Source organism: Hippopotamus amphibius, chromosome 9 (assembly GCF_030028045.1).
Source record: "Hippopotamus amphibius kiboko isolate mHipAmp2 chromosome 9, mHipAmp2.hap2, whole genome shotgun sequence".
In the NCBI taxonomy this organism is placed as follows: Eukaryota; Metazoa; Chordata; class Mammalia; order Artiodactyla; family Hippopotamidae; genus Hippopotamus; species Hippopotamus amphibius.
Genome location: NC_080194.1, coordinates 114,010,524 through 114,030,256, shown reverse-complemented (window position 1 = coordinate 114,030,256; position 19,733 = coordinate 114,010,524). Strand labels below are relative to the sequence as shown.

The following is a 19,733-nucleotide window of genomic DNA, read 5'->3' as shown; positions in this document are numbered from 1 at the left end:
AATTTTAAAAAATACCCTCACATCAAACTGTCTTCCTCTGGGTTATGGCTGTATAAGTGGGTCTACTAGGGAAAACAAAACAAAACAAAAAAAACGGGTCTACTGAGTATGTCAATAAAAGTGGTCTACTCAAAGCTCTTTTTCAACCTGTTCTCTCTTGAGGTATAAAGGCAGTTTTTCTCAAAATGTTTTCTTTGAGGTCTTTTCAAAAGCCTTCAAGTTTTTTTTCTTCATAAGAAGTCTCCTTTACAGATACACCAGGATATGATTTCTCAGCACTCCTCAGAAAACTATGTCTCTCCACAGAGCTCTGGAGACATGGACCAGTCACCCCCACAGTAAAATGCCATGATGGCTACACAGTGCTCCTCAAAGATAACATATATGCCTGGATCTTTCATTTGCTTGTAAAGACTGAGGAGGGAGGGAAGAGAGGAACAAAAGAAGAGAAGGAGAGAGGAAGAAAATATATATATACTGACTTTTAAACAACAGAGGTTTAATGAACAACTCAAGATTTTCAAAAAATTTCAGGTTTACAGAGAGCTGCTATGACCGAAAGCCCCAGGACAGGGGCCTTCTCTTTTTTTTTTTTTTTTTTAACAGGGGCCTTCTCTTAAGCAGGTGTAGGTTCTCTCTGCCATTAGATAAATTTCAGTAGAAAATCAGAGAAACCCTAAGCATGATTGGTAAACTCTCCCACGAAGCTGCTTCATACATCCTTTAACGTTCTAACTTCATGCACCCAATTAACAGGACCAGCAACAAATGATTAACAGCTCACTTCACCAGGGTTAGCTCTGAAACTTTCTGGCAATAGAACTGCTTTCCTACAATTAAACCTGTCCTTACATTACATTATGACAAATAAACATGAAACCAAGTGGGAAGGAATATACAACTTAATTACACGAATTATCAGACAAAAGGTAAATGTATGAAGGTTCAGAAAACTATCAGATTATAGTCCCATCACCAAGACAATCATTTTATTCAAGTCCACAATATCAGTACGCAAGAAATGATAGTGTTCTTAATCTGACTAAAATTAGCGACGAGATCAATCAACCAAATATGCAAGCTATTCCAAACCTAATTTTATCAACATTCTAAAACTATTCAGCCAAATTACATTTTTTAAAAAATTGTTGGCCGACCCAACCGAAAAATGTATAGAGGTCAGTAATGGTCAACTGACACCAGAAAAAATATGCATGGAAATAAAACATCGAAAGATGTTCCACTTCACTCATAACTAAAGGACTGCACATGTAATTCCTGAAGTGCCAGTTTCATCTTTCACATTAAAAAATTTTACTGGTGTCGGCCAGAAGGTGGGGAAATAGGAACTAAACCAGTGGTAAGAATATAAACTGATGCAATCTTTTTGTAGAAAAAGCACTAAAAATCAGAATTTTTAAATGTACTGTTTGCCCCACAATTGCACTTCTAGAAACTTATCCTACAATCTCACAAAATGGGACAAAGATACATTTGATGTGTTTATTGTAGTACTGATGCAGCACACAGTGGAAATCCAAAATATCCAACCTTAGGGAACTCTGTAAAAACATTAAGGCAGGCATACCATGTTCCAGGCCAAAATGATAAAAGAATGATCCACACTAAAAGATATCCTAATTGAGTTACTGAACTTCGGCAATACAGATTTCTTCCAGCAACAAGCAAAAAAAAAGGCAAATTCTCTCTCACTGAGGTAAAGGGAGAGCATTATATGAATTAGGCTAACCAGGCTTTTCCACACAACAACCTTCAATGGAAGAAAACAACTGAGAAATATCCACAGAATTCTAAGGAAAAGAACGTGTGACCCAAGAGTATCACACTCAGCCAAGTTACTACGCAGGTGAGTCAAAAATTATCCACACTCTGGCCACAGAATTTATTTGAATTAACTTTTAGAAGAGACAAATACATCACTTTTTGACATCATCTTGCTTTTCAATACACTTTGTGCAACTGTCAACAAGCTTTCGTATTCCTTCATTAAAAAAACGTTTTAGGCTGAGCTGTGAGCCACAAAAGCACCGCTGTCTTCACTTCCTCATCAGAAGTGAATCTTTGTCCTCGTAGGGCTGCTTTCAGGGGACCAAACAGAGGAAAGTCTGATGGAGCAAGATCAGGACTATAGGGAGGATGCTTTAACACTTCAAAATGAAGTAATCCACAACAGACTTAGGTTTTGAAAAGTTTGTGCGAGATGGGTACTCAAACAACCCACAGAAGAGCATAAACAGAAGCATTTGGATATCTGCAAACAAAATTTGGATAGATACTCTAAGGAAGGGGAAAGTTTCTTAAAGAGAATCATAACTGGTGATGAGACGTGGATTTATCACCACAAGCCTGAGAGTAAATGGCAGAGTATGGAATGGAAACATCCTCAATCGATGACAAAGTTCCAAAGTCAACCATCAGCTGGAAAATTGATGCCTACAGTTTTCTGGGATTCTCAAAGGCTAGTATTGGAACATTAACAGGAAAAAGGTTCATCAATCAACAGTGCTTGTTACAGTGAGATGCTTATTGAAGAGCTGAAGCCTAAACTTCGGATTAAACGTAGAGGGCTGCTATCCAAGGGCGCTGTGATCTTGCATGACAATGCACGTCTGCACACTTCTGCCCACACTGTCGATTCTCTGCAAAAACTTCAATTCAAGGTGTTAAAGCATCGCCCCCTATAGTCCTGATCTTACTCCATCAGACTTTCCCGTTTGGTCCCCTGAAAGCAGCCCTATGAGGACGAAGATTCACTTCTGATGAAGAAATGAAGACAGCGGTGCATTCGTGGCTCACAGCTCAGCCTAAAACATTTTTTTAATGAAGGAATATGAAAGCTTGTTGACAGATGGACAAAGTGTACTGAAAAGCAAGGAGACTATGTCAAAAAAAATGATGTATTTGTCTCTTCTAAAAGTTAATTCAAAAAAATTCTATGGCCAGAGTGCAGATAATATCTGACTTAGCTTCATATTTATGGATAAGGACAACAGACATTTTCAAAACAAATAATTCAGGCAATAGAGCAATCATGAACTCTATTGGCAAAAAAATATACATACACACACACACACACATACACATATATATATCAGCTAATCAATGTTAAATACATTAAAAGGTTCAAGAAAACACTCAATCCCAGATGGTGGAACAATGTCTACAAGATCTGAGGGAAAGAGTACAATCCAAGAACTTTATACCTAGCCAAGATGTCCTCCAAATTTAAAAGCAAAGAGACATTCTTAATTCACCAAATTAGGTGCTGTTTCTTAAAACGGACAACAAAATCTAGCTAACAGGGAAATGAATCCAAAAATTCAGATGTGGAAAGACCATAGTTAAAACAACTAGTGGGGGACACCTGCATCTTTTAAAATATAAAACTAAGACTAAATACTAAGGGAGTTACGGTTATAGAATCGACTATAAATGCTCTAAAGACACTGACAAAGTAAAATAACAAGAGTGAGGAGGGAAAAGGGGAAGGAGTACAAATTTTCTTATTTTTCCTATTATGCAGTTCACTGATACTGCCTAGAAATGAAACATGGAATATATTTATCAAAAATGATGCTGAGGGACTTCACTAGTGGCTCAATGCTTAAGAACTCATCTGCCAACACAGGGGACATGGGTTCCATCTCTGGTCCAGGAATATCCCACATGCCACAGAGCAACTAAGCCTGTGCACCACAACTACTGAGCCTGCCCTCTAAAGCCCAAGAGCCACAACTACTGAGCCCAGGTGCTACAACTATTAGAGCCCGTGCTCCACAACAAGAGAATAACTTCAATGAGAAGCCTGCACACTGCAACAAGGAATAGGCCTCATTTGCCATAACTAGAGAAAACCCATGCACAGCAACAAAGACCCAATATAGCCAATAAATAAGTAAATAAATTGAAAAAAATTTTTTAAATAAATAAAAAATTTTAAACAATGATACTGGGACTTCCCTGGTGGTCCAGGAGGTAAGACTCTGTGTTCACAATGCAGGGAGCCCAGGTTCGATCCCTGGTCGGGGAACTAGATCTCACATGCATGCCACAACTAAAAGATCCCACATGCCGCAACGAAGGTCCCACGTGCTGCAACTAAGAACCAGCACAGCCAAATTTAATTAATTAATTTAATAAGGAAATAAAAATGATGCCACCTTCGTAACTTTTTCATAATTTTTCCTTAATCTACAGGGATTTATTAAGAGCTATTATTTTTTTATGAGTTTTTAACTTTAATTCACTCATTTTTTAAAATTTATTTATTTGTTTATTTATTTATTTAATTTATTTATTGGCTTGTTGGGTCTTCGTTGCTGCACACTAATTGCTGCAAGCGGGGGCTACTCTTCATTGTGGTGCACAGGCTTCTCATTGCTGTGGCTTCTCTTGTGGAGGACAGGCCTCAGGCGCCTCATTGCGGTGGCTTCTCTTGTTGTGAAGCACAGGCCCCAGGTGCGTGAGCTTCAATAGTTGTGGCACATGGGCTCAATAGTTGTGGCTCACGGGCTCCAGAGCACAGGCTCAATAGTTGTGGCGCATGGGCTTAGTTGCCCTGTGGCATGTGGAATCTTCCCAGAGCAGGGCTCGAACCCGTGTCCCCTGCATTGGCAGGCGGATTCTTAACCACTGCGCCACTAGGAAGTCCAAGAGCTATTAATTATTGAAGCAAAGATTTATTTTGAAATTTGACAATTCATTTTTCAGTTTCACTTGTTTATTTTTCTGCTACTAAATTCAAGTGAGATGGCGAGACTTCAAGAGCACTGTGCTCCAAGAAAAAAAAGAATCAGTATCAAAAGGTTACAGCCTGTGGATTACATTTACACCACTCTCAAAATGACAAAACTATAGAGATGAAGAACAGATTAGTGGTTCTAGGAGAGAGGGAGGTGGGCTACAAATAAAAAGAGTATTAGGAAAAAAAACAAGTATTAGGCATGAATTAGGCCTTCAGTGGTGATGGGACAGCTCTGTACCTTGACTGTGGTGGTAGTTACATGAATCAGTACACAGAATTGCACAGAACCATACACACACATAAATGCAGGTCAAAAAAATGGTGAAAACTGAGTAAGGTCTATAATCTAGCCAATAACTGACATGTACTAATATCAATTTCCTAGTTTTGATACTGCACACAGCTATATAAGATGTCATCATTGGGGGAAACTGGGTGAAGGGTACAACAGGACTCCTTGTAGTCATTTTGCAACTTCCTGTATTTCAAAGAGTATGTTTTTTTAAATTCAAACAACAGTAAATTGATTTTTATTTCAAAATTACCATGACCCAAAACATCATGATCACTTTTTTAATAAAAGTACTCATTTTAGGTATCTATCCTCCTATGTTATAGACAAATAGGTAAAAACAAACATTTATCTGGTTGCATTGAGTCTTAGTTGCAGTATTCGGGATCTTCCGTTGCAGCACGAGGATTTCTTCTCTAGCTGTGGCACGGGGGCTCTAGACCTCGCAGGCTTAGTTGCCTCACAGCATGTGGGATCTTAGCTCCCCAACCAGAGATCAAACCTGCGTCACCTGCACTGGCAGGCAGATTCGTAACCACCGTGCCACCAGGGAAGCCCCCATATATGGACTATGAATCACAGTTCAGAGTAGGAAAATTTAGGGGATTTATTTTTTTGCCATGTTCTTTGTATTGATACCTTTTGATACTGCTTGATTTTTAATGAGCATACATAATTTGTATAAAGTCTATAATTTTATAAAAATTTTCCAGTTGTTAACCTAAAAGGAAAAAAAAAACAAAAACAAAAAAAAAAACAACGATCTATCCCAAGTCAGATTATCAGCCAATTTAACAATCAATAATTTTTTTTCCCAACTGCATCTAATAACCAGGGAGTCTGAGATCAGAGATCTTTTTCATTATAACCTTCATATAAAACAGCAGCATACTACTCTGATGTAAATGAACTACTGCATACACTAAGCCTCATGGGCTTAACTGAACTGAAATACATAAAGAAGTCAAGCCACCCTCCTTTCTGTTGTCTGTTAATAGTGATCCAGCTACCACTTTGCCCTCAAGAGTCACACTGTTTCTATTCTATCACATTAGAGCATATGCAGAAATATCTATTTTCTCATTTGTTATCAGCAAACTTTCACCATCTTGCCCTTTCTATTATAAGGGGTAAGTTATGCAAGTTTTAAGGTTAGATGGCTGGATGCACTGTTTTTCCTGGGACAATATACCCACTTGGGCTACATATCAAGTAAGTACGTCTATGTAAATGTGCACAGACTTAGGAAGAAACCTAGTGCTACAAAAAGAACATGGGCTGTGCATTTGGAATCTTAGGTTTGCAAGCCATCTCCATCAACTTGCTGTGTAACTTTGGACAAGCTACTTACGTTACCCTCCCTGAGCCTTAGGGTCCTCATCTTCCTCAACTGTAAAATGGGAACAGACAATAACACCTACCTTGCAGTGTGGCTGTAAGAGACCAAATGAGGTACTGTCTGCAGTATACATGAGGGCCCCTAAACAACTGCTAGCACAGAGTGTAATGATGAAACCCACACAGACCTTTCTCTCCCTCTAAGCTCCAGCTTCCTCCCCCCCCCCCCCATTAGCCTCTTTCACCTCCCTCACTTCTCTCTGCCTTGTGGGTTTCCTCCGTTCTATCCACAGCCCTTACCTCACCCCACCCTCACTCCCACTTGTTCCCCAGTGGTCTTCCCAGAAGCAGCCATCTTTTGGAGCCTCACAGGAAGTGTACCATCTAAACAACATTAGTTCTAACAACTCCTCTTGCTCACCTGCTCCCCACATTCACCTGCCCAGGGGAAAAATACTATTATCTGAGCTTGCTGGCTGCTTGGCTTTTGGAAAAACAGAGTGTTTACTATATTCATACTCTATGTCAATCTTACTACACTAAACGCTGCTACTATCACTTACTAACCTGAAGGGCCCATCTTGACCTTCTTGGATTTGTTTTCACACCTCTTTTTTCCTTTTTTTTTTTCTGGCCACACAGCACAGCTTGTAGGATCTTAGTTCCCCGATTAGGGACTGCACCCGGGCCCTTGGCAGCGAAAGTGGAGTCCTAACCACTTGACCGCCAGGGAATTCCCACCACACCTGACTCTTTCAATTACCTAAATATCTGCTGAATGCTTACTGGGCACTAGAAATGTAAAGAGGAGTGAGACTCATTCTGATATGGAATCATAAAGCGAAAGAACTAATCCTCCCCACCCCCAGGCTTGGAGGGGGAGGAAGGGAGAGGATGCCAAGGAAGGGATGGAGGAGGTTCACATTTTGCTCTTCAAACTTCTAAATTATTTGACACTCACCACAAGAATGTAGTCTTGTAATTCTTACATAATAAAAACAAATAAATCAAAATAATAAAAGAAAAAAAAACCCTAACTATAATCAAAGATGATAAATGTTAAACTAGTGGCTCAAAAGCCTCAAAGAGGTCACGTTCATGATAGGTAAAGTCTTGAAAAGATAAAAAGGACATTTCAAGCAGAGGGAATAGCACTGATCAAAGGCAGAGACATATGAAAGTGTACTCAGTGTTCTGGGAATGACAAGTGGCTTGCTGTGGCTAGAGAACAAGATATAATTTGAGAAGTCTTTAAAAGATATTTCAAACAAATCACGTTAAGCATTTAATAACTTATCTTCATCCTGAGAGGACTAAAAGTAAGAGAAATTGTGAAAATCCAGGGCCCATGTGCTTTCCACTACTCTGCCATGACAAAAACTTGGTCTCTGACAAAACTGGGGACCCTCTGCTCAGAATAATTTGGGGTCAAGTGACATGACCACATCTGAGTTCCATGAGGTAACTCTGGCAGGAACACAGAAAGAAGATGGACTGGTGGAAGAAGAACCTGGAAGCCGTCAAGACAGCAACCATGAGAGCAAGCGATAGCAATGGCCTGACCAAAATGGAGGGAATGGAGGGAAAGGCCAAGATCAGGACACAAATAAGTTTGCTGCAGCATCAACAGGTCTACAAGGGGGGCACTAAACGCAAAGAGGAAGTTAAAGATGACTCAGGTTTATCAGTTGAGTGTCCGGTGAATAAGATCATTAAGAGAACTAGGGCATGGGGGAGGAGGCACTAACCTAAGGGGAAGATGAAAGATTTGGTTTAGACACGTTTAATCTGATGTCTACAGGACACTCTGATGGATACCCAAGGCTGGAGAGGGTGGCTGAGTTCTCACTGGTACACAGGTCATAGCTGAAGCCATAAGAAAGAAGATCAAGGGAGAATAAACCAAGAGTTCTATCATGGAAGCCAAGGGAACTAAGAAAAAGTGTTTCAGGGGGGAAAAAAGGCACCAGCAGTTGCCAACAGCCAAAAGATGGCATAAGGACTGAAAAGAGGCTACTATGTATTCACTGCACTACGCCAATTTCTATAAGGTACTTGAGCATCTGTGGATTTTGGTAATACGCAGGGGCTCCTGGAGCCAACCCCCCGTGGATACCAAGGGATGACTATATACAGCAGATTTAGCACACAGCGGTCCCTGGTGGTATTGAAAACTAGTGAAGACAAAAAATCAGTCTGCAATGGGTTGCAGAACAAATCACTGGCGGAGAGGGAAAAGGAGGATGAAAAAGAAGCAGAAAGTAACAGCTACACATTCAGGAATTCCCTCCCTCGTCACCCCAGCTGGTGCTGTCACATCTTCCCTGACTTGGACACATATCAACAATCCAACTACCTAAAATCGTCAAGATCCTTGTCCTGCCCAGCACCAATTACCATCATCTCAACACAGCAGCAACTGCCTCCCTATCTACAGACAGAGCCAAGTCCCTTATTTTATCGGCACATGACCCATCTCCTGTCACCTTCCTGCTGGTTTCTTTGCCTGTCATCGCCTCCATTCCTATCAAATCCAATCACCAATTAATTAAAATGTCCCACTACTGCCAAACACCAGTTCAGACACTTCCAAAATTAGCTTGAGCTCCTCCCTTTTATTCACCCCTTCAATCTGGAATCACTTAGTTTTAAGCGACAACTCTCTTGGTCAAGTCTTCTTCTCCACTCCTAACTCCAAATCCAAGAACAGGTCTTTGTCACATCCACACAGGCATGGTGTCCTACTTGGTTTCCCACACCAATCTAACCTACACACAATAGATGGATCAATGTTCCTTTAAGGAAAAATCAGCCAAAAAACAAAGCCAAAGTCCCTAGAGCAGTACTGGATTATACTCCAGTACTTGGTTATAGAGGGCCAAAAGTTTTTATAAGCTTTCTCTCCAACTACTTCTTCACAAAAATCTCCACCATTGCCAAACCAGTCTATTATAGGTGCTTTCTTAACATTACACACTTAGTTACACCCTTCTCTTCTGAAATACCCCCTCTTTACAAGTTCTATTTACTCCCTTTCTCTAAAGGTCTTGAACACCCAAGACCTCCACAGCATCCGTAACTACAGTGTAACTATCTACTATGCAGGAATTGTTCTAGACTCTCAGGATACATCAGTAAACAGAGCACAGCTTTAGGGAGTTAAGATCTTAGCAGAAAGAGATAACAAAAAATAGACCTCATAAATAACATTAAGTATGTGAAATGTTTAAAGGTGTAAATGCTACAAAAAGAAGTAAAGCAGGATGTGAAGGACTGGGAGTTCTGAGATGGGATTACAAGTTTAAACAGGCTGGTAAGGACTGGCCTCACTGGGAAGATGACTCTTGAGAATGCTTGAAGAAAATCACACTGGTCATGTAGATATCTAAGGGAAAGTGCAGTCCAAGCAGAGGCAACAGCCAGGCCAAAGCCTTGAGGCAGGCACACACCTAGAGGATCTGAAGGACAACAAGGTGGCCAGGGTAGTTGAACAGAGTAAGCCAAAGGGAGAGCAGCAGGAGATGGGTTCCTAGTTTAACCAGAATATGGAGGGCGTGGCAGGCCACGGAGGCATACGTGGGCCACTGTGGCCTTCACTCTGAGATGAGGAGCCAGGGGAACAGAACAAACACATGATCTGCCTCATATTTTCCAAAGGATCACTGAGGCTACTATGTTAAAACAGTCTATAAAGGGGCAAAGGTCAGAAGCTAGGAGAACAGTTAGGAGGCAACTGCAGTAATTCAGGCAAGAGATGATGAAGGCCTAAACTAGAGAGACAGCAGTGGAAGGAACAAGGAGTGATAAAATCCCGGCTACATTTCGAGGGTAGAAAACAATCAGCCTTCCTGATACGGACCAGATGTGGGGTATGAGAGACAGAAAGGGCAAGGATGACTCCAAATTTTTGGCGCACAGAGGGATGGAGATGCCCCCAACTGAGATAGAGAAGGCTATGGATGGAAAAGAATTAAGGGGAAGATTGGGAGTTGGATTTTAGACAGGTTACACTTGACATGCCTGACAAACAAGCCTGCATGTCAAGTACACAGCTGGATACATAAGAATGCAGCTGAGGAGGGATGTCTGGCCTGGGAGCTCATTAGGTCTGAGGCCCAGAGCACTCCAGCTGTTCAAAGATCAGTGGGATGAGGAAGAAACATCCAGTAAGATGGGGGAAAACCAAAAGCACATTTAAGGTTCTGAAGGCCAGGTGAAGACAGACTTAACAGAAGGGGGAGCATTCAATGTGTCCAATGCCACTGACAGATGGAGTAAGATGAGCACTACCCACAACAGCGGTGGGGAGAGACCTTGACAAGTGAGCTTGAGAGAGAATGGAAGGGCAGGAATTAAAGACCACTCCTTCCTGGAGTTTTGTAGCAAGGAGGAACAAGGAAATGGGGCAGCAGCTGGCCAGGAAAGTAGGTGTAAAGGTATTCACGATGAGAAAAAACAGCATGTTTGTGTACTGTGTACATTTTTGCACATAAAGCCCTATAAAGTCCTAAGCACTCAACAAATGTTAATTCCCTCCTTCACTTTCACCCTTGACTCCTACTATTTTCTATTATCTGTACTGATATCTATTCTTTGTAGCTATCTGCAAACTTTCAATTAGAAGCTGCTTTTTTTCCTTGTCCAACTGTCAAACTCTTCCTAACTCATCGAGACTCAAATATTCCTCCTGGGAAATCTTCCCTGGTCCGTCTCCTCAGCTAATCTCCCTCAGGTGTGCTACCTTTGTGCCAAATGCATTCTTCCATTATGCTCACCCTTACCACAGCCTCTTGTAATTATCAGAATATATGTCCCATTTCCTCACTAAACTGAATCCTAGAGGGCAGGGGCAATATTACCCCTCCTGGGGTGAAAGTACAACAGTTGAGAGCACTGACTCTTGAGCCAGATTGCCTGGCTCTGAATGCCAGTTCCACCACTTGGTTGCAGGGACCTTGAAAAGCTGCCTAATCATTGTGGGCCTTCAATGTTCTCATCTAGAAAATGGGAAATAAGAATAGCCTCAGCCTCCTGGAATTGTTTGAAAGAGTAAATGAGTTAATATATGTAAACTCATTAGCCTAGCATATGCTAAGCCCTATAAATATAGACTCTTTAATTAATATATTGTATCCACAGTTCCTGGGATTTTAAGCTTGAGGCAGGAAGTCAACAAACGAATGAATAAAACCTGAGGCACTAAAAAGCTCTGGGCTATTGTACAGAATTACTTCTCTATACCACATTAATGGTGCTTTGGGGTTTTGTTTAGCAGGTAATTTTATCATTTGAACCATGTCATCTACTAATTTTTTCAAAAGCTTTTCAAGTCATTTCTGGATATGTAACCTGTCTCCTAGACAAACTCTAACACCCTGACAGCCATAGAGACCCTCTGAGCACCCCAGTACCTTTCCCTGCCATCTCCCTCCACCACCACAGCCTCTTCCCGCCTCCTGCCTGGGTGTACAATGCAACACAGTTGCTGAACTAACTGGAAGACACAACAAATGAGTGGCCAAATTTAAGGTCTGATTTTCCCTCCATTATAGGGACCATTCATGGAAGGTGACATTCAAAAATGAGAAGGCAGACTTCCCTGCTGGTCCAGTGGTTAAGACTCCCCCAGCTTCCACTGCAGGGGGCTCAGGTTCCATTCCTGACAGGAAAGTAAGATCCTACATGCCATGTGGCGTGGCCAAATATAATAAAAATATAGAGCTCAAAAATGAGAAGGCTTTGTAACCAAAGCAATTATCTAAGCAACACACACAAAAAAAGAAAAAAAAAGGAAAAAAAAACCCTGCTAATTTAAGCAAGAGTTCAATTCTGCACAAAATTTCTATAATAACAAAGCTCATTTGATATTAAGTAACAACTTTTCAGAGAAGTAGTGGGAACCTCAAAGATGTTACATCACTTGAAACTCATGGGAATTCATGATGATTTAACCAAAAGTAGTTACAGTTTAACTGCTCTAGGAATTTCGTACTGCAACTACTAATCTTTTTAACTAGTTCTAAATTTGCAGGTCAAAATCCCTCCTCCTAGAGGCACAGTTTAAAGGAATTTCCCTTGCTCCCCGGCCCTCATCACTATCTCAGAACCAAATAAAATATAGTTAGATGACATTCCCAACCATCTTCCAAGTGAGGAAACACCTGTACCTCAAGGAGTACAGGCTTTGGAGAAGAACACCTTGGGCCCTAATGCCAGCTCCACCACTTGTTGAACAGGTATCCTACACCAGGTCTGTTCACCTCCTCCTCTGGTAGTAATGGCAATAATGTAACCAACCTAGCAGGGTTGGTGTGCTGAATGACTATAAGAAAAGCCAAATAAATGAAATACAGCTGGTTTCGTATATATAATAAATGGTAGTTCTATTATATTACACCATTTTCATCTTATTAGCGAGTCGAAGGTTTAAAAAGAAGATATTACAAAGGCCCAAACTTATTTGCCAACTCTTTAAAGGCTCTTTAAAGTAAAAATGTTAAATCAGTAAGAAATGGAAAAAAGTTCCTGGAATAAATAAAGAACTGTGATCCCAGGCAAAAGACCCTCCTCCTGTAAGACACAAATCAGGCAGTGGCTTCCTCGCATTCAGGGACAAGGCCTGCCACACCCACGCCGCCGAACCTGGGACACCTACAGATGAACCCCTGGTGTCAGTGCTGCAAAAAGGTTGTGATCTGACAGTCCTGTTCACCTTACATCCACTGTGGTCACCCACTGTGTGCTAACATAAGTGAGGGTTAGGTAGGTTACAAAAAACTTGACTGAAAACCTATCTCAGAAAAAATTGTAAATGGTGATCATGAAATCAACTACTTTACAATTAATTGCTCGAAGGTGGTCATTTTCATAATGCTCTCCTGACTGCCAATTAAAATGAAACCCGAATACAAGGGTGCTTGGCCAGCTTAAGTCAATAAACAATAAAATTCTATCCAAAGGTTCTAAAGCAATGTTGTCAACTACCTGAGGGAAGGTACATGTCTGTCTTGTTTATCTGACATTCGCTAGAGCTTCGAATATAGTGGCGACTTAAAATTCATTAAAAGATTTGTACACCCATGTTCACAGCAGCATTACTCACAATAGCCAAAAGGTGGAAGCAACGCAAGTGTCCGTCAACAAATGAACGGATAAACAAAATGTGGTCTACACACACAATGGAATATTATTCAGTCTTAAAAAGGAAGGAAATCCTGACAGATGCTACAACATGGATGAACCTTGTAGACATTATGCTAAGTGAAATAAGCCAGTCACAAAAAGACAAAAACTGTATGATTCCATTTATATGAGGGACCTAAAGTAGTTAAATTCATAAGAGACAGAAAGTAGAATAGTAGTCACGAGGGGACAGGGAAGAAAGGAATGGGAGTTATTGTTTAATGGGTATAGTTTCAGTTTTACAAGATGAAAATAGTTCTGCGGATGGACGCACACAACGTGAATGTACTTAATGCTATGAACTATACACTTAAAAAAGGTTAAAGTGGTAAATTTTGTGACATATATTTTACCATTTAAAAAAATTAATTGAAAGAATCAATGAAGGATTACTGAATACTACCTTCATCATTCACTAAATGTCATACCTCATACCTTCAGACTATTCATTAGAAAATTCCTGTCTCCACATTTATCACTGAGGAAACTGGGACTCATAGAGCTTAACTGATCTGTCCCTATTCTACACACAGTATCTATTATACAGTGCTGCTTGGCATTAATGGTGCATTTTATCTGACTGGTTGTAAAAACAGGGCTACGCCTTACGTCTTCTTTCTCCAACCAGAACCTAACACATCAACCACAGGCCCCTTGAATGTTCTGAAAACCCCACTGGCCTGGACAGCTATATACAGATGTCATTGCATCCCTTTCTCTACTAAACCACTATATGCGGCAGAGGTAAAACGTGCAACCTTAAGAACACTTCTGTAACTGGAGGTGCTCAAACACAGGCTAGGCAATCAGCCACCCCCTATGGGCTTAGGATGTACCAAGAGCTGGGGCATATAAAAGTTCAGACAATTTCATCTTTGAGAGAACTGAGTCTACTGCAATAAACAGATAAGGCTCAGAAACAATGACAATAAGACAAATGCTAAAAAATACATGTGACCGCACAAACCTAAGGGAGTACTGAGAATGCCTTTAGGTCTGGAAAACGTGGAATGTTATCTTTAGAAGAGGTGGCTTCTGAACTAGATGTGGAAAGATGAAGAGTTCTCCAGGCACTACCAGGGAAAAGGCCAGAGCAGAAAGAAAGGCAGAATGGTGTCAAAAGAATACGACAGTTCCTGACTTTGATCTAGGTAAGTGACCTCTGCAAACCACAAACCCTCTCAGCTGCTCCCTATATAAACCTACAGCAAGACACCCTCCAGCTCTGTGAAGTGCGTGCTAACAGGAACTCTGAAATCAGGCTGCCTAGGTTCAAATCTTGCCTCTGTCACTTAAGAGTGACCTTGAGCTGGGTAATTAGTTGCTCTGTGCCTCAGTCTCCCCACTTCTGAACATGGAGCTGGTGTGCTAATTAAAGAACACATGTCAATCACTTTAGCACAGCACCTGGCACATAAGCAGCCCTCAATAAATAAATAATAGCTACTGTCACGATGAGCTACAATGTAAGAGAGGCAAACACCCGATGCAAGGGTTGTGTCGGCTCCGCGTCCAGGTCCCTCCCAGTTCTGAGCCATCCCGGGCGGGGGGATGGGAGCTCGGAGCCCGGCTGCAAACCCTGCACGCATGTGTCACCGTCGGGCTCGGCACGCGCCTCTCCCCGCCCCGGGGAGAAGCGATGGCTCAGCAGTCCCGGGACCGCTCCCACCGCTCCCACCCGGCACCCGGGAGGGAAGGGGCTCCGACGCCACTTACCATGCTGGCCGGGGGAGGGGGCGGCTCAGGTGAGCTGACTCTCGGGCTTCGGACACGGTCCCGCTCGCACAGTTCAGGTCATGGTCCCGGCAGGCTCGGGAAGTCCCCCGCCCGTGCAAAGACAACCGCTTCCCCACCCGGGCCCCGCGGGGACCCTCTACAAAAAGCGCGGCCTCCCGGCCCGCCTCATCGGGAACCCCCGGAACAATTCATCCAGACCCACCCGCCCCTCCCCAAGGAAAATGAAAAAGCAGGAAATGGGGCTCGGAGGCCGGCGAGGAGTGCAGCGACTCGGGGCCCCCCGCCCGGGCCCGACCCCCGAGGGGAGGCTCCGGGCCCAGGCAGGGGCTCCCCGGCCCCCGCGTTCAGAAGCGGCGGCGGGCCCGGCCCCGAGGCTGAAGGGGCGGAGGCTGAAGGGGCCTCGGCGGCGCAGCCCGAGGGGCCGGCTCAGGGGAAAGGCCCGAGGGCCCGCGCTATCCTCTCCGCCTCAGCCCACACGGCCGCCGCCGCCGCCCCCCGGAGCATCCCTGCTCGCGCCCGCCCCGGAGCTGCCCGCTCGCGCCGCGCGGCCGCCCCCGACCAACAGCCCCAACGCGCCGGAAGTGGCGAGCGCCCGGCGCGGCCCCACGGCGCGGCCGCCGGGCTGCGGCGCTGGAACCGGACCAATCCGGAATCGAGCGGGCGGAGGCTGGGGGCGCGGGGCGGGGCCGCACCTGACGGCTCCCTCTGGCCCCGCCCCCGTCCGGCCCCGCCCCGCGCCCGGCGCCCTCCGCCCGTCCACGCGGGCCGGCGGCCATGTTGGTAAAGGGTCCCGGACTTGCCATCTTGGTAAAGGGACGGTTTCTCTTTCGCTTCCTGCGCTCATTCATTCTGCACATCTTCCTGGAGCGCCTCCTACGTGCCCAGCACCCGGCTAGAAATCGGCGGCACACAGCCTCTGCCCTTGTGGAACTTATATCCTTTCAGCCCACAGACGTTTTAGCCCTGCAGTGGACCAGCCGCCGCTGTGGGTGCTAGGACCAGTGCAGTAAACAAGAATGCTGTAGTAGTCCCTGCCTTCAAGGAGGCACATAAGCAGCAAGTAGAGAGCAAGTGGCTAAATTAATTGTAAGAAACGAGGAGTGCTGTGAGTGAAATGAACGCAGCAAACACGCAGGGTCCCGGGATAGAAAATGGAAGGGAGGGATGGAAATGTAAACTGAGGCCTGAAGGCCCCTCAGTAGCAATAACCGTGATCCAAGTCAAAGGAACAGTAACTGCAGAGGTTCTAAGAGGGCAAAGATGTGTTGGGTTCATGTTCCTTTCCTCCAACCCACTTGTGAAAGTGCTGAGTTTAAGAAATAGAAGCTGGGTACATTTCATTCATTTAAGTGAAAGGCATTTTCGAAAAGCATGGATAATAAAGGAAGTTATGAAGCAAAAAAGAAAACAAAAAAAACAAATAGAAGCAAGAAGCATCCCAGGCAGCAGAGGTGCTGCTAGTGTGCACAGGCTGTAGCAAATCTGTATAGTAGCTTTCAAACTCAAGCGTGAACCAGAATCACCTGGAGGGCCTGTTAAACCACTGATTGCCGTTCCCCACTCCCAGAGCCCCTAATCAGTAGAAGCTCATGATTTACATTTCTAACAAGTTCCCAGGTGATGCTTATGCTGCAGGTCCAGGGATCACTCTTGGAGAACTGCTGTGTAACTCAAGGCTACAGAAAGCAACTGCTTTCGTTTATTCTTTCATCAAATATTTATTGTTGCCCACTAAGTGACAACCACTGTTCCAAGGATTCGGTGCTGAGCAAAACTGACACACTTGGGCCCTTATGTAATAGAGAGACCAATTATTTTAAAAGTATTACAAAATGTCATCACTTACAATTGTGATAAGAGAATTAAAGTGAAATACAAACCACTTGAGAGTTAATAGCCAAGGGATCTAAGCTAATCTTGGGGCTTGGGATGGAGAAGCGGTCAGGAAGTGACATTTCTTCACCTGTGGCCTGAATGACATGTTGTAGTTTGCTAAGCAAAGAGATGCACATAGAGTCTCCTAGGAAGTATAACCTGCACATACAAGAAAAGCCATCTCAGAAGATAAAAGGGGACTTCCCTGCTGGCCCAGTGGTTAAGACTCTACGCTCCCAGTGCAGAGGGCCTGGGTTTGATCCCTGGTCAGGGAACTCTAGATCCCACAGGCCACCACGAAGATCCTGCATGGCACAACTAAGACCTGGCTCAGCCAAACAAATAAATAATACTAAAAAAAGATAAACAGATGAATCAGGATCGATGCCAAGTGACTTGTCCTTTCTTGGCTCAGTTTAGCAAGATGAGCAAGGCTTTGGGATGAGACAGATTTGGAGTGGCAAACCCAGCTCTTACCACTAGCTGAGGTATATTGACCAAGGGACTATAGAAGTCTTAATTTTCTCACTGTGTCATTGGTTGAAACAACAGAAAGTCGGCTCCCCTTCAATAAGAGGTATGCCTTTGGGTCACATAACTCCCATAACTGGACAACCAGAAATAAGTCAGCTTCAGGCTTGGCGTGATGGGAGCCCTGGATCCATTCCTCCAGGATTTTCTTGGCTCTGTGATTCTCTGTGTATCAGCCTTGTGCTCAAGATGGCTGCCAGGGCCAGCCAAGGCCACAAAATTCCCTGTTCCCATCCAGCAAGAGAACACACTTTTTCTTGTGTCCTATCTCATAGCAATAAGCTTTATCCTACTGGTCCTAATTGACCCAGGCCTGAACTAGCCCTGTGGAGGAAAACAGAATTGCTATAATTGACTTAAAGAATCCTCCCCTGGGGCTGATTTCAATTCCCCAGAAAAAGTGGATTCGTAGGAGTCACCACATGTCCATCATACCTGCGTTGCCAGGCTAGAGTGAAGATTAAATTTAATGTACACAAAACATCTAGCACATAAGGCATGCAATAAATCACAGCTATTATTAATTTTACTCCAGGGATTTTGTCCAAGTCGACTAAATAACATTTTGTTATTAATATTAATCTCAAGCCTGTCCATTCCAAAAAAAGATTTAAGGCTGCTATTACTTTTTGTTGGCACTGCAGGGATGGCCCCCATCCATCTCCTCCTGCCCAGTCCTATTGCTACTGCTTTTCAGTTATTCATTCAGTTATTTGTTCAACATTCAATGAGTTAGTATCAACTTTCTGCCAGACCTTTTGCAAAACCTAAGAATTCCAAAATGAATAAGATTCAGGCAAATTGTTCACTGTCTCGTGGTGGAAACAGCCACCTAAACAGGTGCTATAACAGAGGTGTGTACAAGCCTTCTAGCTATGGCAGGGGGAGTAGTTGGGAGGTTAAACAAAAAAGGTAACATTTCAGTTGGGTCTTGCTGGATGAGTAGAAGTTCACCTGACTGCTGCAGTGTCCCCAACTCCTCTTCCCACGCTAAGCTGTCTTCTACTGTGCCAAGACTCTTTCCACTGCAAGTGACAAAGTTGGGACTCTAAAGTTAAAACTCTATCATATGGAAAAAAGAGACTATATTGTCTCTGGGAGAGATCCAAAGGGTTGCATGGATTTTAGACATGGCTGAATTCTGGATCTGAAGTGATGTCATAGAACTCAGTTTTTTTTTCATTTCTAAGTTCTGCTTCCTTGATTGGGGGTCCACATGGTGGGCCCTACATACCCAGGCTTTATCTTCTTCCAGGTTGAGAGAAAAGCCTGTAGAGAAGAGAGTATGCCTCTCCTACAAATGTTTCAGGAAAATAATCCCATTGGCTTTCATTGGATCACTCCTGAACCAATCACTGCAACCATGGGGAATATGATGCTCTGATTGGCTGGACCTTGGTCATGTGTTCTATCCCAAGCTCCACAATAGCTTTCAATGGCCAAGATTTCTCTGAGCCCCACCACAATTCTGCCAGGCTGTTAGAACCTGGAGAATTCTCCCATCTTGCAGATGAGGAAACATATTAGTTTCTCAAAAGGCATAGGTGTTGACCTCAATATGGGCTTAATGAAAAAAGGGAAAAAAGGGTAAATGTCTGGCACCATCTATAGGTGATGGGAACACACTCTCTTTAACCTGTCATTCAAGAGTCTGGGCTGAGACTTTGCTGTGTGGCCCTGAGCAAGTCACTTAAGCTCCCTGTACCTCAGTTTCCTTATCCATAAAATGGGAACAACACCAGTACCTACCTGGCTGGGGAGGTACCTGTATCAGTCAGGTTCCATCAAGAAACTCTAATTAGAATTTGAAGAATTAACAAGGTGGGTATTTCAAAACTGTGTAAGGAAATCCTACAAAGGATAATACAATACCCCAGGTTCAGTAACAGCAGGACTGCTAGTACCTCTAGGCCTAAAGGGGCTAGAGGAGGAATGGTTGCCAGAATCTGGCAAGGGAGAATCATATGAGAGCAGCTAAAGGAAGCCTCCAGCCAAGGTGATCCTGCAGGGAGG

At 43.4% G+C, this 19,733-nt stretch overlaps 1 protein-coding gene across 2 annotated transcripts in view; it reads right to left on the bottom strand.

The window, feature by feature from the left end:
• XPO6 (exportin 6) overlaps positions 1 to 15,912 on the bottom strand; it is a 104,260-nt gene extending 88,348 nt beyond the window's left edge. Inside the window, exon 1 of one of the 2 annotated variants that reach the window (XM_057747769.1) lies at positions 15,294 to 15,912. Coding sequence is in view for 1 of the 2 variants with exons in the window: in XM_057747768.1 (XP_057603751.1) it covers positions 15,294 to 15,296 (3 nt within the window). In the remaining variant the exon portion in view is untranslated. The remainder of the gene's footprint in view (positions 1 to 15,293) is intronic. The other variant, XM_057747768.1, reaches the window with a different exon arrangement.
• Positions 15,913 to 19,733: the final 3,821 nt, after the last annotated feature.